The following is a 22,473-nucleotide window of genomic DNA, read 5'->3' on the forward strand; positions in this document are numbered from 1 at the left end:
TATGGGCTAGAGCTGTGCTGCTGCAAGGAAAGGAGAACCCTTAAAGGGGCTGGAGCCACAGCCACATTGATGTTCCAAGGAGGGTGGGAGGGAGTGGTGTCCCTACAAAATGGGTGTCTTATACCGTTTCCTATGCAGTTTAGGCCTCAAGCCAACCCTATTTATAGGGAATGCATGGCCAAATCCTGAAGGCTTGACTCAGTTTTCAGTCCTTACTCAAACTCCCATTGAGTTCATGCTCATTGTTTTCCTGTAGGTTATTAGTTTTGTCTTTTAAATCGAAAGCACGTGATACACGCTTTCCTGTTCATTACTAAAGAGCTAAATCCAAAATGCAGCAAGTGCTGTTGCAAGATACTTTTTCTGTCCTTTCTAGAGATGTAAATCTGGCAGGCCAGATGCCAATTCTTGCCCTGGCTGCAGGCATTAACTCGGAACTGACAAAACTGATAGTTGGAGACTAGACCAATTCACCTGTATGTTAGTTTTGCTCAAAATAGGTATTAGGCTTATAAAAACATATTTAGTGTTAAGAATCTATGAAATGTTTGTAAGTTGCTGCATGCATTAATCTCACTCGCAATGTCTGCATTCCATGCTTTAAGAAAATATGTACGTTTTGCTTTATAACTTTGAAAATGTTTGCTCTGAACTTGTGATCTCAGGCAGGGAATCGTCTCCTCCCCACCCATCCAGAAGGACTATCAAAATCAGATGGGCCATCAAGGAATATCACAATACAATGGACTGGTTAATGGCCCTATCACACCTGAGAAATGCTATGTGCAAGGAAGCTTGCCCTGTAGATTTGGAAGCTGAAGGAAGGAAATAAAACAAAGCCACAGGATAATTTTCCATCTGTTTGAACTCTGACAGGACCAGAGACTCTGAACTGAAGCCAGAGATCCCCAGGGGCTGCCTCCTGGTCTGCCCTGAAAGACACTTTAAATTGACAGATCACTACAACTCTGTCACCCTTAGGATTTAGAGAGTAACTTATTTTTGTTTATATGTTTGCTTGTTTTAACCTTTAAATAACCCTTATCTCTTTCTCCTAGTTAATAAATCTTTAGATAGTTTATTACAGGATTGGCTAGAGGCATTGTCTTTGATGTAAGATCTAGGGTACCAGTCGATCTGGGCTAAGTGACTGGTCTCTTGGGACTGGAAGCAACCTGAATGCGGTGTGATTTTTGGTGTAAGTGACCATTCATCACAAAGTTCAGTTTGTCTGGGTTGCAAGATAGACTAGGGAGTATCAGGGGACTGTCTGCGATTCCATGGTAAGACTGGTATAGTGATCCAGGAATTCACATTTGTAACTGGCTTGGTGAAATCTAATCATAGAACACACCACCAGTCTGGAGTATCTGCCCTTGTTTCTGCCAGTCTGCCCTGAGGTAGGCACTCACAGTCATGAGCCACTCAAGATAGCATGACAGTAATGATCACTCATTACCCTAATACACCAAGTCCCCCGTGTCCCTTCGCTGGAATCAACCCTCCTTCCACATCAAGTTCAAGTTTCCAATCCTTTACCTCCACGAGTTTCTGCATCTCTGCACCACCTGCATCCCTGTTCTCCTTTCCATTTATTCTCATCTTATTCACTCCATTGCTCTCAAGCCTGCCTGCTAGCTAGCATCCTCTGTATCATTCTCCACTCTGTTCTGTTTACCTCCTTCCATGGTTGGAAGACTTCCTCGACCAGTGCATCCATCAACCTCCCTTTCCTCATTCAAATCTCTCCTTAAAATGTATGCCTTCCATGGGATCTTTCAAAAATAAGCCAGCTGTGTGGGCGCATACGTCTATTTTGAGGGATGGCTGGTGATTCATGCCCAGCTCTTGGTCACACTGTAGACTGTGTTAATATCTACAGTCTGGCTGCTGAACAGGTAGTATGCATTACCACCTGCTGCCACTAAGAAACTCTGAGGTTTGGAGGAAGTGTAGCCCCACTACAAGGTTCCAGTACACCTAATACCACCAGTGGCGCTGAAACAGCTTTTAGCCTATCATTATGACTAAGAGCTTCCATATCTTTGATCCATGTGCTGGATCTTTTCTGATCCCTCTTAAAATAAGGTGCTTAAAACTGGATGCAATGTCATAGATTTAGGGAACAGAATAAAAAGACCCCCAATATTTTAAATAGTTAACCTCTTTAGCAGTCAGAATAGCTGTTTTTGTTCCTATTATTTTAATCAGAAATGGGATAAAAAAGCTATAATTGCAAAGCGGAACCAATTTGGATATTTTTGAAGGTGGCCATATTTTGAAAATCAAAAACGGGGGTGTTTTTGCAGATCTGTGTTTTAGATTGTGAATTAGTCACACAACAGGAAAAGTATTTAAAAAAAATCATGGTGGTGTCACTACTTCCAACTTCTGACTCAGTGACACATGCTAATTTCTCAGAGGGGAGGATATTTTCCCCCCAGTAACTAAGTGCTCTGAATGTATTTGTCATGAAACACTGAACAAGTGTCACTGACATTCACTTTGAGAAGAAGAACAGCTTTGATCTCATCCACACTCATTTGAGAGAGACATGGTGGATTAGATAATATCTTTTATTGGACCAACTTCTGTTGGTGGAAGAGACAGAGACAACAAAAGTTGGTACAATAAAAGATATTATCTCACCCACCTTGTCCTCGTTATGTCCTGGGACCAACATGGCTATAACAACAACGCAAACAACAATGGAAGATCCATGCTCATTTGACTTTTCATTCCAACACTTTTCCCAACACTAAACCTGGTTTCCACTTCACTGTTATTCCTGGTAAGCCAGCAAAGTCTGCTTGGTACAGCAATACATCTGGAACAAACATTTTGTAGTTAGATTTAAAAAAAAAACGTGTTTGAATTGATTAAATAAAAAAGGGGGCATTTCAGGTGTCCTGAAGAAAGTTCCTGGGACATACAGTTATTTTAATATACCCCACCATGTCTCCATGACTTTTAAAACAGAATAACTGAAATATAGGGCTGGAAAGGCCCTCAAAAGGTCATCTAGTCCAGTCCCCTGCACTGTGGCAGAACCACACCATCCCTGACAGGTGTTTGTCTAACCTGTTTCTAAAAATCTCCAATGATGGGGATTCCACAGCCTCCCTTGAAGCCTATTCCAGAGCTTACTTATCTTTAGAGTTCAAAAGTTTTTCCTAATATCTAATCTAAAGCTCCCTTGCAGCAGATTGAGTTCATTATTTCTTGTTCTATCCTCAACAGATGTGGAGAACAACTGAACAGCATCCTCTTTATAACATCCCTTAACCTATTTGAAGAGTGTTCTCAGGTGCCCTCTCAGTCTTCTTTTCTGGAGACTAAACATGCCCAGCTTTTTTTAACCTTTCCTCACAGGTCAGGTTTTCTAAACCTTTTATCATTTTTATTGCTCTCCTCTGGACTTTCTCTAATTTGTCCACATCTGGCATCCAAAACTGGATACAGTACTCAAACTGAGGCCTCACTAGTGCTGAGTAAAGCAGGAAAGTTACCTCTTGTGTCTTACAAAGGACAGAAGCTCTCCCACTGACATAGCGCTGTCCATACCGGCACTTAAGGGGGCGGCTAACTCACACGTAACTTATGTCAACTTAAGCTGTAGCGTAGCCATAGCCTAAGTCCCACTTGTGAATCTAGCTGAAAGCGTGTCAGCTCCCAGCCCATAAGGTATGGCAGACTGCTGCTGGTGTGTCCCCCGGAAGGATTAAACACCATGACCAGGTCACTTTCATGCCCTTCCCACAGTTTATTAATCCAAACAAAAGTAACACACATGCACACACACACCCAAAACTATTCCCCTGACCAACACAGTCTGCAGGAGCCTTTCACCCTCCTCCAGGGCCAGTCACAGGAACCAGCCTCCCTCCTGCAGCTTCCATCCAACCAGGGTGGTTGCTCAAGTTACCAGAATACTGGACATTCTGGCACTTCTGGGCATGACCCCTGCTGGCATGACATTGGATGCACGGTGTGTGTGAGGTCACGCCACACGGGGACACCAGTTTCAAGAGCACATCGCACGCGAGGTCAGGCTGGTGGGGGCGGAGTGGCATGCTATTCAAAATGGTGTCCCCCATCTGATACCAGACAAAAGCATGTCCAGTTACCAGACAGGGGACAAACCAGCCAAAAAGAGGACTTTCCAGGATATAACTGGATGAGTGCCTTCCCCACATTCAGCTGAGCTCTCTCAGCCCTATATAGGCATCATCTGAACCCTCTGCAACTGGGTCCAATAATCAAATAGGACCGCCTGGCTGCAGGCTCACAGACCCTTAAAGGAGCTGACTACCCCGTAACAGGCACTACATTCAAACTTGGGGCCAATGGGAGGAAACCAAGTCCAGCACCCCCAACCTTTTCTAAATCATGACTTCCTGATCCCAGTTTTCTCCAGCAGCGATTGCTACCCCTCAGCCCCAGTGGCATTATGGAACTAAGGTCTGGGCCCTAGGTATCCTGCTGCCAGCCAGGACTCAAATCCACATATAAGTGGGACCCATGTTTAAACTACCACTGCATGGAGGGCCTTAGGGGACTTCTAAGTCCTGAGACCGCCTAGAAAATTCCCTATAGCCTTAGAGTCTAGCCTGAGCTTGGGCTAATGCAGTGTATTACTATCATCCATGTTTATTTACTGAGTGCTGATGTTGTACCTTTCCTGAAACAAACGTTGAGGAGGGCATGGCCCTCTGCCCAGGGAGCTTACAGTCTAAATCAGCCTGGCAATACAGATGAGACATACAAGACATGCAGGGGGAAGGTTGACACATCCAGTTATCCTTTGTGTACATGTAAATACAGATATAGACAGTGGCAGGCGGAAAAAGTGCTTATCTCTCTGGGGCCCTTTACTGTTTTATCCTATCCTGACCGCTTCTTTCTCTCTGCCTTTCCCCACATTCCAGTCTAGATTTTACCTTCCTACCTCCTTCTATCTTTCCCTCACCAACACATCCTCCTTCACACACACACCAGAGTTCCTGCCAATCACATCTCCATTCTCATCATTCATCCACACTCAGCTGTCCCAACTCAGCCCACCCCAACCTGCTCAGCTCCCTCTCAGCCAGGCCCAAGCCTCTCTACTCACCCCCCCTACCAAACTCGGAATTCTCTCTCCCTCTTAACTCAAAAACAAACCCCCTCACTCTGAGATCCCCCTTCTTCCTTCCTACCCAACTTCCTGCAGCTCAGAACCTCCCAAGGGCTTAAAACCCTCTCCCCTCCCATCATAAGCCCTTCTCCTCACCTCATAGCTTAACCTCCTTCCAAATCCTCTCAGGCTCACAAGGTAAAGTAAATCCCAGGTAAAATCCCTCCATCACAACACCACCTTCCACTGAGCCTGGAGAATCAGGATCAAAGACAGCTGAGAAGGACTATGTGTACAGGTGGTGAGTATGTGAAGGAAGGCTTCTACCCTGCCTCTATGAAGCTAACCTGAATTAGCATCTCAAGAGGCCTATATTTCTTGCTCCTTCTGTTGCCACAGAGGTTTGAGAAACTGGAATACATACCTTCTACACCTGCATTATATGCACATGAAGCTCACAAATTAACAAAGTGTCTTTGCATGTCCAAAACATCTTGGTTTCAGTACTGGCCAAAGGTTTGAATTTATTATTCTGTTCTTCCTCCTCTGCTAGAAATACTGGAATTAATCATCAATTTCCACATTCTACTTTTCTGCTTCCTTCTTCACCTTTCATTTCCTCTAAACTACTATCCACTCAGCCAAAATGTTATTGAGTTCCAAACACTTTTTTGAGGAGAAAATTAAACTGATTGAAAAAGGAGTTTGTAATAAGGTCGCTAAAGAATTCAGACCTCGATAATTGAGACACACCAACCTCTTTCCTCTGCTGTTTAGAAAATTGTATTATTATGCATGATATTGTCATTATCTTTGTTTCCATTATTACTGACACTGGGAAGTTGAAATCCCTACTTCATGCCAGTTAAAAGTGGACAGAACTGAACCAAAATGTATCAAAGAAAGAAAAGAGAAGAAGCAAAGATGGTTTTTAATTGCACTTACCCAGCGTCTGAGCTGTTGCCACAGAGTAGTGCGTCCGAAGTGCCATTTTTTATGAAGTAGTTTTCTGCCACAAAAGTGAAGGAATCATGAATTGACAACCTGCTTTCTAACAAGCACATTCCCAAATTAATACAATCTCTGAAAATTATCCACCAAGCAGCATATATAGTTACAGTAATCTGGGGATTTGATGAATAAAAGGTTTTGTTTGATTGACTGGTTTTAATTTTCAGGAATAAACATACTTCAGTTCTTGTAGAATCAGTTGTAAAAATTAAAATGTATAATTTTAAAGCTTAGCTATTGCTATCAGTATTTAAAATTCATTAGTAGCCTTTGTTCAACATAAAGAAGACAAAATAAAGGTAATAACAACATAATTAAAATGCATCCTTTTAACATTCAAACAGATAAACAAGGAAGTCTGATATTAAAAGAAATAGAAGGGTAAGTTAATATATATATATGCTTTCAACAATGGATATTCTAAAAAGCATAATTGGGGAAATGGCTGTACAGAGCCTATCCCAATGAGGCCCTGATCTCTGTTCAGTGTTAAATAATAATAGATGCTTTCCAGAAGCAGGTGAAAGTGGATTGAGATGGTGTTCAACAAGGAGCAAGGTGCATACCCTCCTTAGCCTACATGCATACCCTACATACTCTACATATCCTAGATCTTATAGCAAAGGAGTAATTCCCTGCTGACTTAACACATGAAGGGGAGAGCCCCACACAGCAGGTGTTGTGTGAGCAGAGATGCTCTCCCAAATGATGCTCAAAGAGGTCTCCATTGGAGCCTTAACCTAAATTGTTAATGGTTTTAGAAACCAAGCGTGCCAGCTTATTACTCCTGGGGGCATTCAGCACCAAAAACATTAAAAATTCTTTGCACAAGCTTTTAAAATTCTGCATATTTTATTTGTCAAAATAACACAATATAATCACACCGGTTTCAATTATTTTGGTCACTTATTTCAAAATACCTGTCAGCAAGTATGTCTGTACCAATACAGACAACAAAAAAAGATTGAGGAAATGTCTTTGATAAATAGATTCCTTACTAGGCATATTAATACAGAACTTTGAGTAACAATTCATTTAAACTACAATACAGAAATGCATTTCCCACACCTGTCAGAACCAGTGCAAAGGCTTGGGGGAGTCAGGGGTAATGGAGGAGCTGAGGGAGAGGGAAGTAATTGCTGGGAAGCAGCCTGGGTGTGAACATGGAGGGTTGTTGGGTGTGGGTGGGAGAAATATGGAACAGGTTTTTTTGTGGGGGGAGAGAGATTGTTAGGGAGCCTCTGCCATGTAGACCCTGGCTGACCCCTAACCTCTCTCATTCAGTCAGGCACATCTGTCCCTGTCCCCATGTGTCCCTGCACCCCCTGTCCCCATGTGTCCCTGCACCCCCGCTCAGCCAGCCCCTCATCCGCCATGTGTCCCTGCACCCCCTCCCCCTGTGGACATGCACCTCCACTCATCCAACCCCTTCCCCCCATACCCATGTGTCCCTGCACTCTACTCCCATTCAGTCCCCACTCCAGTTTGTCCCCCTCACTAACCCTTTTGAACTCCAGTCTGTGACACCCCCCCAGCAGCCCCATGTGCCCCATGCTGATTGTGCCCCCATATCCTGTGCCTCCTGACATGGTCCCACAGGCAGGGCACTCTCAGGAACCCGGCTTCTTCTCTTTCTTATCCACAGCTGGGGCTGCTCCCGCCCAGAAGCAACTGCTTTCTGTTCTGGTGCCACAGCAGCCCTTGATGGGCAAAAGGTGTAACTGCAGCACCTCTCTGGCAGAATGTATTTTCTGCAGAGAAAAAAAATTCTGCGCGGGATATGAATTCTGTGCATGCACAATGGAGCAGAATTTGCGCAGGAGTAAAGGCTTATATAGGCAGACAATGCAAAGAATGCAGGGCTCAAGCCAGTGAGTAGATATGCTGCTGCATTTCAAATAAGCTGCAAGCAATGGAAAGGCCTGTTCTGATTACTGCTAGGAGGAAATTACCATCAGTGAACCTTGTGGTCATGAGGTCATTTGTTGGTTTTCACAAGTCAACATAGGATAAATAATGACAAACACTGCTCATACAGTGTGCTTTTGTACTTTGTTCGACACATAGAGTTTTCTCTGGAAAGATCTTGGTCCAAAACACTGCCAAGATTGTTAACCTTGTTTACTACTACTGAACAATCCCCTCAACAGATATTGCCCTGGCATACCTAGAGTAGTGAGCACACATGAGGAGACCTCACAATAAGAGAAATACAGCATACTGATGGTGCTTTGCACTCTGTTAAGGAATTATAACCGTGCATGTAGGTGCTGAACAACATGGAGAAAATTATATAACTTGGAGGGTTGTCACCTCTTATCGATTTTAAGCCTAGAAGGAACCATTATGATCCCCTAGTCTGACCTCCTGCATAATGCACCCAGTGATTCCTGCATCAAGCCTATAATTTATGGTTGAGCTAGAGGATATCTTTTAGAAGGACATCCAGTCTTGACTTGAAGACTGCAAATGATGAAGAATCCACCCAAACTGTTAGTAAATTGCTCCAATGGCTAATTACCCTCTCAGTTAAAAACCTGCACCTTATTTTTAGTCTGAATTTGTCTAGCCTCAGCTTCCAGCCCTTGGATCTCATTTCAAATCGTTTGGTGATGATGCACAATTACTTCTCACCACTGCTTGAGTTCTGTCTCCTTGGCTGACTGGAGCCACTGGAGTGAAGTTTTAGTCCCTTTTACACTGATGCAACAAACCATGGACAACTGAATCAAAAAGCTGATGCAGAAAGAACTAGAGCACAGGACTGAGAGAGAACTAGAGAGAGAGAATGTGTACAAACAAGTCGCAGTGTTCAGGATGAGTTTTAAAATCCCAAGTGTACACATATGATCTGTCATCTGCTGTTGACTTAAACATTTACATTTCTAAAACAGAGAGGATGCCAAGTCCCAAAGAGCTTTATGGAATGCATGGGGGAGAATCAGTACTGGGCACTGCTGGTGGAAAGTATCTAAGCAATGGAGGATAGTCTGCACTGTAAGTGACAGTTACCATGCCAGGTTTGAATTTGAAGAGGAGATGAATAGCTGATGCCCCAGTGATAATTGAAGGGAGGGGGGTTATAGTATTATCACTGAAGAGCAAAACTACTGTATTATCACAAGCTCACACACCTAGTCACATCATCACTCAAAGGAAGTTGGTTTGGTCTTCTGCCTAAAGGTATGTCTACACAGCACGCCGCTGGCATGTAGGCTACATTTTGCTACATGCTTCATTGAAAGGTGGGCTCCACCCACAATGCAGTGTGTAGCTACATGCCGTAGTGAAAGGCTCTGGCAGAAGGAAGGCAGTGGGGAACGGCTCTGGCAGCTCCCCATTGCTGGAGTCTTTCCCTGGGGTGGGAAAAGGCTCCGGAAGCTCCCTGCGGCAGGAAAAGGCTCCGGCAGTGGGGAGGCAGTGTAGACAGGGGAGGAACTACTTGGGCACATAGAGAACCATGTAGGGTACATACCTCTATGGATCTGGTGTGTCTGTACTCTACTCGCCTAAGCAGAACCTCGCCAGCTACACTGCTATTTATAGCTATGGTAGGGATGTGTGTAGTGCATGTACTACACACACAAATTCTGTGCAGTGTAGACATATCCTAATGTGCTGGGGAAACAGAGATCTTTGAGAAGCAATCACCATTGTTTGAAGAACAGAACTCCTTACGTACTACAGACTATGCTCCACTGCACCCTTATGCCTCAGCTTTACCTCACTTGATGGTACCATTAACATGTGCAGGCAGTGCAACACAGTACTATTTAAATTCAACACATTACTTCTTACTTTACATGCATTTTTTTTTTTGTTTTTCTGATTTCTGATTCCCCTCCCCTTTATTTCTGAAAAAAGCCATTTTGTGTCAAAGTAAAGTTTTAAATAAAAATTTATGGCCAACTCTACTAAAAGGTATAGTGTATTTAAAGGTACATGTGTAACCTGCCAGGCACTTTTATCTAAACATATATGTATGTGTGTTTCTAAAGGAGTATAAGAGAACAAGATAATAATCTTGCCATATTAAAACAATGAATGAAAGGGCGTAACAAGAATGGTTCCAGATCAACTGAAAGTTATATGAATTATTTACTTTGATGGTGCTGGATTACTTTCTCTGTTTTTCAAAAATATCAAAAATCTGCAATTGGTACTCAGCAGTCACAAATTAAAGAGCCTAAGCACTCATTTTCAACCAGGTTACAATGCATTTGCATGCATACCAGAATTCAGCCACATAAACACACAGTACACCAATACGGCTGGCCAGAAAAAAAGAATTCAGTTCTGCAAAAAAAATTTTTTTTGAGGTTTCACAACTTTTTTGTTTCACATCAGATCCAAAATGAGCCCTTTGAAAATTCTGTGAAGAAACATATGAGACAGATCTACCCTAGAACAGCTGATAGCCCAGTGGTTAGGGACCTCACCTGGGAAGTGGGATACCCAAGGTCCCTATTCTGCCTAATTTGGAGCAAGGACTTGAACCTGAGTCTCCCATCCCAAGTGAGTGTCTTAACCACTGGACTGTTGGCTATTCTGCAGTGAATGTGTCCTTCTCTGGCTTTGACCATAAATTCCATCCTGGACTTGAAAAACTTCCAGACTAAAGTTGTCCTGAAACCAAGGCATTCCTGCAAAAAGTTCTGGTTCCACAAATCAGCATTTTCAACAAAAAAAACAAACAAACTGCTGACCAGTTTTATATACCATGACTCAGTTTTATAGAAGAACATAAGAATGGCCATACTGGGTCAGATCAATGGTCCAGCAAGCCCAGTATCCTGTCTTCCAACACTGGCCTGTGTCAGATGCTTCAGAGGGAATGAATAAAACAGGGCAATTATTGAGTGATCTATTCCGTGTCATACAGTCCCAGCTTCTGATAGTCAGAGGTTTAAGGACACCCAGGGCATAGTTAAATAGCCATTGAAACACCTATCCTCCATGAAATTATCTAATTATTTTTTAGCACAGTTATAATTTTGGCCTTCACAACATCCTCTGGCAACAAATTCCACAGTGTTCTGTGAAGAAGTACTTCCTTATGTTAATTTTAAACCTGCTGTCTATTCATTTCATTGGATGACCGCTGGTTCATGTATGATGTAAAGGGGTAAATAACACTTCCTTATTCACTTTCTCCACCCATTCATGATTTTATAGACCTCTATCATGTCCCCACAGTCGTCTATTTTCTAAGCACCAGTCTTTTTAATCTTTCCTCATATGGAAGCTGTCCCATACCCCTTATTTTTGTTGCCCTTCTCTGTATCTTTTCCAATTCTAATATATATATATTTTTAAGATAGGGTGACCAGAACTGCATGCAGTATTCAAGGTATGAGCATACCATGGATTCATATAGTGGCATTATATTTTCTGTCTTATTATCTATCCTTTTAGTAATGGTTCCTAAAATTCGGTTAGCTTTTTTGACTGCTGCTGCACATCAAGCAGATGTTTTCAGAGAACTGTGCTTGATAACTCCAAGATCTCTTTCTTGAGTGGTAACAGCTAATTTAGAACCCATCATTTTGTTTGTATAGTTGGGATTATATTTTCCAATGTGCATTACTTTGCATTTAACAACACTGAATTTCATCTTCCATTTTGCTGCCCAGTTACCCAGTTTTGTGAGATCCCATTGTAACTCTTTGCAGTCACCTTTGAACTTAGATATCTTGAGTAATTTTGAATTGTCTGCAAATTTTGGCACCTCCCTGTTCACCTCCTTTTCCAGATAATTTATGAATATGTTGAACAGCAAAGGTCTTTGGGGGACCCCGCTATTAACCTCTATCCACTGTGAAAACTGACCATTTATTCCCACTGTTTGTTTCCTATCGTTTAACCAGTTACTGATCCATGAGATGACCTTCCCTCTTATCCCATCCCTGCTTATTTTGCTTAAAAGCCTTTGGTGAGGTATCTTGTCAAAGGCTTTTTGAAAGTCCAAGTACACTACATTGATAGGATCACTTTTATCCACATGCCTGTTGACTCTCTCAAACACTCCTAATAGATTAGGGAGGCATGATTTTCCTTTACAAAAGCAACGTTGACTCTTCCCCAATATATTGTGTTCATCTATGTGTCTGATAATTCTGTTCTTTATTATGGTTTCAACTAGTTCGCCTGAAGGTAATCTTACCAGCCTGTAATTGTCAGGATTGCCTCTGGAGCTTTTTTTTAAAGATCAGTGTTACATCTAGCACAGAAGCTGATTTAAGCGATAGGTTACATACCATAATTAGTAGTTCTGAAATTTCATATTTGAGTTCCTTCAGAATTCTTGGGTGAATATCATCTGGTCCTGGTGACGTATTGTTTAATTATCAATTTGTTCCAAAACCTCCTCTAATGACACTTCAGGCTGGGAAAGTTCTTCAGATTTGTCACCTAAAAAGAATCCTCTGCAGCGAAGACTGATGCAAAGGATTCATTTAGTTTCTCTGCAATGGCCTCATCTTCCTTGAGCATTCCTTTAGCACCCTGATCATCCAACAGCCCCACTGATTATTTGGCAAGCTTCCTGATGTACTTAAAATAAAATGCTGATTGTTCTTGCTAGTTGCTATTCAATTGGTTTTGGTTTTTGTTTTTTGGCCTGCCTAATTATTCTTCTACACTGGAGTTGCCAGAGTTTATGCTCCCTTCTATTTTCCTCACTAGGAGTTGACTTCCAATTTTTTTCCAATGCCTTTTTGCCTCTAACTGCCTCTTTTACTCTAATGTTTAGCCATGGTGGGCTTCTTTGGTACTTCCCCCCCCCCCCCCCCCCTCAAGGATGTTAAAATTTAATTACACTGTGGTCACTATTGCTGAGTGGTTCAGCTATGTTCACCTCTTGAATCAGATCCTGTGCTTCACTTAGGACTAAAATCAATTTTATCCTCTGTTACAACACTGCAATTCCCATTAAGCAAGCATTCCAAGCCAGTGGGCCAGAGTAGGGTTTCTAGGGCTTGATTTTTAGAGGTGCTAAACAGATGCAGAGTCCAATGAAACAAATTTGCACTGCAGATGCTCAGCAAGTCTGAAAATCAGGCAACTAGCCTTATAGTCCAAGCTACCAGCTTATCAGCCTATTATAGTCTAATGTATACATACACACTTATGTCAGTGGAGAATGACTATTTCTCTAACCTAGTCTTCTAACCTTTCTTTTCCCCCACCCAGCAGAGGCATTGGGTGTGATGGTGTTGACTGGAGCTCAGATGTCTTTCGATGTGACAGAGAGCTTATAAAGCAGAACAGCATGACTGTGCAGGGAAGGAATGTTTGCTTTTCCCATCACAAGCAAGCGACCTCATACCAATCACAGCACAAAAGATAAAGGGCCAGATCCAGCTCTCAGTTACACCTACATCAATCCGAAATAACTCGGTCCAGTGGAGTTCTGGGTTGACACAGGTGTAACTAAGATAAGAATATACCCCAGAGCTGGCCACAATTATTACAATAAGAGTTTTTTCTCTCCATGTTTTTACTGACAAGGGTCCAGTGTCCTATTTGTATGCAGCCATAAACCAATAACTGTCAACTTACTTTGTTCTCTGAGTCCTTAATAGGAACCATCTTTCCTTTTCTCTGCTGTAGGCAACTACTAGCTACATCCGCTGTCAGAAAGAAATGTGATAAGATGGAATAAATTCCAAAAGAGAGCCCTACCACCAGCTGAGAGAAAGGTACATTCCCTTAGGCTGCATGAGTTCCCAGCCTCTGACCCACACCATCTCCAGTAAAACACAAGAGAATGATGTGCATCCTCATCTGGGTCCCGCTGTGTTCACTTGTAAAAACTCTCATTGACTTTAGTGGGAGCAGGATTGGGCCCATGATAAATTCAGCAACAATACCAAAGAACAGTTAGTGTTGCATATTGTGTGGGATGCCTCCCCCTTCTCAGAGCTAGGGATTCACAGGAGTTAGAGATGGAAAGAAGCTATTAGGCCTCCAGGTCCATCTCCCTGCCAAAGCAGGACAGGATACATTTAGTAGGGTTTCTGCAAATCCAGTTTTAAATGCCTCAGGTGACAGAGTTTCTGTTGTTTCCTTTGGGAGATTCACAGACCATTACATCTCAGCCAGGAAGTTTCTCCTGATATTCACCTTACATGTTCTTTTTTCTTAATTTCACCCTGTTACTCTTAGTCATACCCTTTGCATTATTATCCTAAATCATTCCATTCTCTCTTTCCTATTTGCATCCTTGCTCGTAGATTGTTATAACATCCCATCTTCCCCTTAGTTGTTGCTTAGCCAGCTGTCCACATTTTACTTTTAATTTTTCTGTATTCCTGCTTATTATAGGATAAACTGTCAGCAAAACCAATTGCTAAGGTAGTTTAATGCTTGCCATTATAAGCTCCTGTTTTCAAATGCTTATCATTTTTCTGGGCTTTAATCATTTGGGTTCAAATTTTCCATGCTGGGTCATTGCTTCAGGCTGAATATTTTGGAAAGCATTAGTCAGAGCAGTTCAGCCATTTCCAAGAACAAGGTTAGGGAAATATAGGTTGTTTTGCCAATGTTTATATCTTTGGTTTTTCCATAACATCCCTCAGATTAGTAGGTAAGTGCCAGTGGACAGATAACTACACAGTTTTATTCTTTTCATCTATCTATCTATTATATAGGAAAATGCGGTACATTAAAATTGCATTAAAAGAATGCAAAATCAGGAATTATGCCAAATTATGGTTACCAATATTTAAGGGAAACCTACGCCAGGAATAGGACCCAACGCTCTTGGGTCCCCATCCAGTGTCTTAACCACAAGAAAACAAACTTCTCTTCTTACAACCCTCTGCCTTAATCACTGTCCACAGTGTGCACCGAATGAGGCAGGGATGCTCTAGAGCAAACTGAATTGTGATGCATTATAATTCAGCCTTCTTGTGCATATGCATTAAGATTTCACAGGCAATCTTAATACCGGTATTTCCTGATTTTCAAGTGCTTGACTTTGCAACCTTAAAGTTGAACACAGGTTTTTTTAAAATGGAATTTCCTTGGATTTTTAAGATAGAAAACTGAAAAATCTGAAATTCCAGTATGTCACCATATTGAAATTCCAGTACGTCACCAGGCATAGTCTGGACCCAGGATCTTTATAACTAGAGCACAGGCCTCAACTACTTGCGCTAAAGGAGAAACTGTTAGCAGCACCAGGCTGTTATCCTCTGTGGAGCAGCTATCAGAGGGTGATGCAACATACACTTATTTAATGGCTCACATAACTAATTGCTAGGTAGCAATAGGATGGTGGGAATTCAGATTCCTGGTCCTGGAGAGGAAAGTGGTCTAGTTGTTCCAAATAGCACAGAGATTTGGTACATTCAGTCTGAAAGGTTGGGTGACTAAATGGATGAGACTCGATTCTGCCATCAGGAATGGTAACATGCAAAAGCCAGTAGGAGAATACTTCAATCTCCCTGGACATTCTATAACAGATTTAAAAGTAGACATCCTTAAAAAAAAAAAAAAAAAAAAAAAAAACTTCAAAAACAGACTTCAAAGAGAAACTGCAGAGCTACAATTCATTTGCAAATTTAACACCATTAATTTGGGCTTGAATAGGGACTGGGAGTGGCTGGCTCACTACAAAAGCAACTTTCCCTCTCTTGGTATTGACACCTCCTCATCAATTATTGGGAGTGGACCACATTCACCCTGACTGAATTGGTCCTGTCAACACTGGTTCTCTGCTTGTGACGTAACTTCCTTCTCTTCATGTGTCAATATAATAATGCCTGCATCTGTAATTTTCACTCCATGCATCTGAAGAAGTGGGTTTTTTACCCACAAAAGCTTATGCCAAAATAAATCTGTTAGTCTTTAAGGTGCCACCAGACTCCTAGTTGTTTTTGTGGATACAGACTAACACAGCTACCCCTCTGACAGTGATAGGGTATATTGCACAAGATCACTTCTGATAGAGGTGGAATCTCTTAGCTACCCACTTGGAAGAATGATCCTTGCCTGTTTCCTAAGACAGGGAATAAGGCCTTGCTCTACATTAAGTGCTCTAATGGTGCAGCTTTATTAATACCAATCAGCAGCAGAGTTGAACCTAGAATTCATAGCTCCCTCCTGCAGAGCTGTCAAGTATCACTCATCATGTGACAGTGACACATTTGACAGTCCTGCCACTCATTCCCAAAGCTCAGCCAGATTCTCACACCCCCAGCTGAGCTGAGGGATGGCAGCAGACATTTGCCTGAAGTCCTGCCCTTCTGCCACTCACGGCGGCTGTGGCGCCTGCTAAGTAGGAACTCCAGCTCCTCCTCTCCGTGAGAAAGCAACGGCAGCAACAGCACAAGGTGAAGGGCCCGGTATTGCTCTCAGCTGCCCTCCACAGCCAAGTGCAGTAGGCTCCCCCAGCACAAACCCCCAGCCATTTCACCTCTACCAGCAGCTACCCAAAGACGCCCCTGTCCTCCACAAATCCAAGCACCCACTGTCCCCCCCCCCCAAAGGTCCTTAGCACCCACTGGTCCCTGCAGCCCCCTCACTCTCAACATTCTCTGTCCCCCAGCAACCACTGCCCGACTGCAGCTCCCTGATCACCAATAGCATCTATCCCCCAGCACCCACTGCCCCCCACATCCCCTTAATCTCCAGCAGCCTCTACCACTCACTCTCCTGTCAGCCCAGCACCATGGCCTCCCGCAAGCCCTTAATCACCAGCTGCCCATTACCTCCCCTCATCAGGTGTAGACCTCATTACTTCCTGCACATCCCCCAATCCTCACATAGACTCTACTTCTCACCGGGCCCAGCACCCACCCCCTCCCACACATCCTCCTAATCACCAAAAGGGCCTACCCCTAACACCCTCTGCCTCCCTACATGCCCCTAACCACTAACAGCCTCAACCCCACCAGTCCCAGCACCCACTGCCCCTCCCACTGCCTCCCAAACCCCAGCAGCCTCTACTCCCCCACAAGCTCCAGTATCCACTGCCCCCTGCAGTCTCCTAACCCCCAGCAGCCTCTACCCCACCCCCCAAGCAGGTTCAGAACCCACTACAGTCCCCTAGTTCCCAGCAGCCTCCATTCCCGCCAGGCCCAATATCCCTCCCTCCCATATCTCCCCAATCACTGACAGCCTCTACCCCTTGCCAGCCCCAGCACCCACCATCCCCATGCAGTCCCCTTGCCCCCAGCAGCCTCTACCTCTTACCAGGTTCACCACCCACAATGCACTGTAGCCTTCCATCCCCCTAACCCGAACAGCCTCTACCTCCAGCAGCTCCAGCAACCACTGCCCCCCCACATCCTCCTAATCACTGACAGTCTCACCCCAGCAGCCCCTGTCCCCCACATCCCTCAACCACTGACAGCCTCACCCCCAGCAGCTCCAGCATTCACTGCCCACCACAGCCCACTAACTCCCAGCAGCCTCTACCTCCCCCTCCCACCTGACCCCTGCAGCTGTCTAATTCCCAAGTACTCTAGAGTTCACTACACCCTGGCAGCCTTCTTATCCCCAGCACTCAGAGACCCCTGCAGCTCCCTAAGCCCCATCAGCCTCTAACCTCAGCACCCACTGCCCCTGGCAGTTCCCCTAACTTCCAGAAGCTTCTAACCCTGCCCCCACATCAAACCCAGCAACCACTGCCCTGCCAGAAGCTCTCAAATCCCCAGCTGGCCTAGTACTCTCAACTCCCCAGACAGCACCTGGCTTCTCAAGTTCCCTAGGCTCAAGTCCCCAAGAGCCCCAGCACATCCTGCCTCCCTAGAAGTTCTCTGTTTCCCAAAAGGTCCTTATGCACAATGGTACCAACAACTGTAGCAGGCACTCCCTCAGCTACTCCCCAGTCACCCATGAGCACCCCAAAAGCACTGCCAAGTTTTGTGCAGGTCCATGTCGTACCCTTCCCATTGCTCAGAGCAGGGTGTGTTAACCCTAATCTTAAATGTATAGTTTTATGCAAACTTTTGCAAACAGTTCATTACATAGTTTGCATAATGTCACACACGGCTTTCTCCCCACACTCTTTCCCCTAGGCTAAAAGGGAAGCTGCTGTTGCTGCTGCATCCTACTTGGAGCTCAAGCTATGTGAGCTCAGGGAGCATGCTCAGCATAGATAAAGATCCATGGTGCTTGCAGCCTGAAATGAGATTGGCATGTACCTCTGTAGAAGAGGAGCAAGCTCATAGCAGATGGAATGTGTGGAGATCTTTGCTGCCAACCCTTAACAAACCACTACTGAGCATGTGAAAACAGTGATTTTCATGGGTTTATAACTTGGCTAAATCTGGGTGATTTTTTATGAGGTACAGCAAAAGGTACTTCCATGACCCCAGGGCTATCCTCTGACCAAATTTCAGGTACTTGCTCCAAAGCATGAAGGTGCTAGAGTTTCTCCAAGTAATGGTTGTAGGATGGTTTGTTTTCCTTTGTTTTTACATGAACAAAACCAATTTTTCCCCCAACTCAAATCTTGGATACAGCTAAACCATTTTTATTGAAATTTAAAAAAAATGTCTTTCAAAAAAATCAAACTGAAGCAGAAACCTACTATGGACAATGTCATCTCAATTGTTTGAAGTTATGCAAAGTTATATTTAATTGAAAACTGGACATTAATGGAAAGTATTAGGGAACCTTAACAATAGGCATCCTTCCAGTTCTTCCTATAAGGTACTTTATTCTGTTGTGGGTCTTTCCTCCCAAATCAGTACTTTAAGCTTCTAATCATTTTTGTAGCTCTTCCTTATACTCCCTCCAATTTAGTAATATCTCCTGGTCTAAACATGGCTTTTTAAAAACGTTGGCTACTTTTCACCCTATATAGAATAGGGAGGACAGGACAAAACTACTCAAGTGCACACTACTCCTTGATTAGAATTAGAATTTTCACAGCATAGTCTGTTAAGTAAACAAAGGCAAATTTACCGGAAAAGGTAATTTATTCCAAATTAAAATATTTAGCAGCTTATGTCAAGACCTACAAAGCAGAACTGTGCATAAAAGCCAGCACTTACATAGGGCTGCTAGGCAAAAAGCCATGACCTTTCCTGCAAAGCCAACACTAAAAAATAAGAAAGATGGAAAGCCATCAAGAACGTCAGTGGCTTCTGACCCACTAAAGGGAAATGAGTTAGTGTCATGTTAGTAAGCTATGTGATTTTAGAGGGCAGCTCCTGTTCCTTTCTTAAAATGCCCAGCTAGGGTGATACTGTGATTCATTGTTCAACATGGAATGCATTTGATGTGCAATAAATTTACTCTGATTTTGAAAAAAATAAAATGCATTTGCAAAATCAGAGTGGTGTTCAATTATAGTTCTTCATCGCCCAGAGTAAAGCCCTCTAGCTGGCTTTCTAGCAAAAGTTTCATAGAAGTGTCTATTATTTGGGACTGTCTGTTTTGGCCATAAGGGTGTATGCTGGCTTGTAAGTTCCCCCCCTCACATATCTGTCAGCACTGAGAACTGGAAGCCATCGAAATGTCCAGATCCCAAATTTAAAATATGACTCTGAAAGCGCCATAATTTTGCAGCTCTGGTATGACAAAGAAACCAATCAACAAAGAACCTTCCCTCCCAGTTCTCTCCTACCTGTTTCCCTCCCACACACACCTGCTGGTAACCTGTAGTGATTAAAACAAACTTGTATTGCAATTTGGATATATCACACACAGTGACATTTCTAATAGAGAAATAGAGTTTGGGGATGAAAAACATACCGCACACAAAAGCCATGGAACACGCTGTATCAAAGGTATTGTTAGAAAAGAATGCTCAGGAATAAATGGCACTGCCAGGTAGTTCTATCAGGTTGCATATAATTATGTTCAGCTGCTTTCCTGTTGCTCTCCCTACTTCTGGGGCTTTGATTTGATTCCCCTCACACCTGCCTTGATATTTGCTGCTGCTCTCATCTCCACTTGGTACCCACTGGCTCCTCTGCAAATCCTTTCGCACTGCATCTCCTGATATTCTGCTTTCCCTCACTGCTTTCCATCCACTTTGTCTCCCTCTCTCCCCATCCCCCCAATCTTTCTAGCATTCCCATCTACTGTCTCCTGCCCTTCCTACCACCCAACAACCAGCACTGTTGCACAAGAAACTTTCAAAGCTGCAATAAAAAAATTGTTATTAGGTGTTTTAACTGAGCCTAATTGTACCTAGTCCTGGTGTGTGCATCAGTGGGCAGAGCACATGAAGCCTCCCCTTTTGGACTCTCTCATGGGAGGGCCAGGTATAGCTGGGGTCCCTGAGCTCTCTTAGGTGCAGGCACTTCCTCCTGGGGCACTAGCTAACCCATAGGAGATGTGGAGAGGCATGCGGGAGACCTTAGGACAATGCATTATGAAACTCCAGGAGGAAATATGCCTCCCCAAGGTGCAGTGTCACTTGTAGCCTCCTCCCTGGGGCGATGCTGCTCCATACTGCCCTCAACACAGACCTGCGCTGCACTAGTGCTATTGGGGAATCAGCAAGTTGCACTGCCATAGAAAAGGATTTTCAAAAGCCAGTTTAAAAAGCAGCAATTTTTGTAAAATGATCATTATAAGGAACAGTTATGACTTTTCAACTATTGATCAAAACCTTGCTACAGAAGGAACTTATATTATGTCCACGCTGCTAGGGTTAACATCCTCACCCCTACTCCAGCCCCATTACAATGGTAAAGGGACTTTAAAAGCCCCAGCATTAGCTGGGGCAGGAATCCCCTGGTGCAAGCACTGTGGAAAACAGCCATAAGCCTGCCTTCAGAAGGCCTCCCCAAGGCCTGGGGTAAGGGGTGCGCTGAAAGTGGGGCATGAGGACAAGACGGGCACGTCAGAAGCAGGACTGCAGCACACAGCACTGTAGCCCATAAGTAGGGCCTTCCAAATTCAAGGCTGTGAAAAATGCGTCATGGACCGGGAAATCTGGTCTCCCCTGGGAAATCTGTTTTTTTGTGTGCTTTTACCCTATACTATACAAATTTCCCAGGGGAGACCAGCGTTTCTCAAACTGGAGATCCCAAACCAAAAGAGGGTCATGGGGGTGGGGCCGCAAAGTTATTGTAGGGGGTCGCAGTATTGCCACCCTTACTTCTACGCTGCTGCTTTCAGAGCTGGGTTGCCAGAGAGTGGCAGCTGCTGACTGAGAGCCCAACTCTGCAGGCAGCAGCACAGAAGTAAAGGTGGCAATACCATGCCATGCCATCCTTACTTCTGCACTGCTGCTGGCAACGGCACTGCCTTCAGAGCTGGGCTTCTGGCCAGCAGCTGTCGCTCTCCAGCCACCCAGCTCCGAAGGCAGTGCAGCTGCCAGCAGCAGCACAGAAGTAAGGGTGGCAATATCGCAACCCCCCTACAATAACCTTGCAAGACCCCCAAAAGCCCCTTTGGGGCCAGGACCCCTACAGTTACAACACCGTGAAATTTCAGATTTAAATATCTGAAATCATGAAATGTACTATTTTTTAAATCCTATGACCATGAAATTGACCAAAATGGACCGTGAATTTGGTAGGGCCCTACCCATAAGGCAGCCTGGGGAGGCTGAAGCAATTAGAAAGGTCTACAGCACAGTCAACATTATACTGGGGCTCTCCAGCCCCCAGAGCAGTCCAGGATTGTCAGGGTGCAAAGATTCATAGATTCTAGGACTGGAAGGGACCTCGAGAGGTCATTGAGTCCAATCCCATGTGACTTAAAGCCACTTTATCCCTTCCCATCTCCCTCTGGCTGCAAGTAATCTCACCCTAGGTGTCCAAAAGACATCTGAACAATGATAGAAGGCCTTCATTTTTAGTCCTAGAGAGAAAGTATATTAAATTAGAGTTAATGCTGAGTAAATGCCAGTAATCTCAGACTATGTCTATACTAGCACTTTTGTCATTGTAATTTATGTCGCTCAGGGGTGTGAAAAAACACACACATTCCTGAGGGACATAAGTTACATCTACAGAAGTGCCAGTGTGGACAGTGCTATGCCAGTGGGAGATGCTCTCCTGCCAATATAGCTATCACCGATCATTGGGGTGGTTTGATTATGTCAACAGGAAAGCTCTCTCCCGTTAGCACAGAGGGGCTACACAGGAGATCTTACAGTGGCACAGTTGCATTGGCACAGCTGTGCTGCTGTAAGGTCTCTAGTGTAGACATGGCCTAAGGGTAAGAACAATGCAATGGTGTTGTCCCTATCCCAAAACCCAGTGTTTCTAACCCAGGAAATTCAAAATGAAGTTTAATCATAAAAGAAATCCAAAATTATTAGCGTTATGGAAACATAGAATCATAGAATATCAGAATTGGAAGGGACCTCAGGAGGTCATCTAGTCCAACCCCCTGCTCAAAGCAGGACCAATTCCCAACTAAATCTTCCC

General features: G+C 43.8%; 1 protein-coding gene across 1 annotated transcript in view; it reads right to left on the bottom strand.

Moving 5' to 3' along the window:
* LOC128833201 (sodium channel protein type 5 subunit alpha-like) overlaps window positions 1–22,473 on the bottom strand; it is a 327,478-nt gene that overhangs the window by 198,532 nt on the left and 106,473 nt on the right. Inside the window, exon 8 of the mRNA XM_054021226.1 lies at window positions 6,062–6,125. Within this exon, the coding sequence (XP_053877201.1) occupies window positions 6,062–6,125 (64 nt within the window). The remainder of the gene's footprint in view (window positions 1–6,061; window positions 6,126–22,473) is intronic.

This window comes from Malaclemys terrapin, chromosome 2 (assembly GCF_027887155.1).
Source record: "Malaclemys terrapin pileata isolate rMalTer1 chromosome 2, rMalTer1.hap1, whole genome shotgun sequence".
In the NCBI taxonomy this organism is placed as follows: Eukaryota; Metazoa; Chordata; order Testudines; family Emydidae; genus Malaclemys; species Malaclemys terrapin.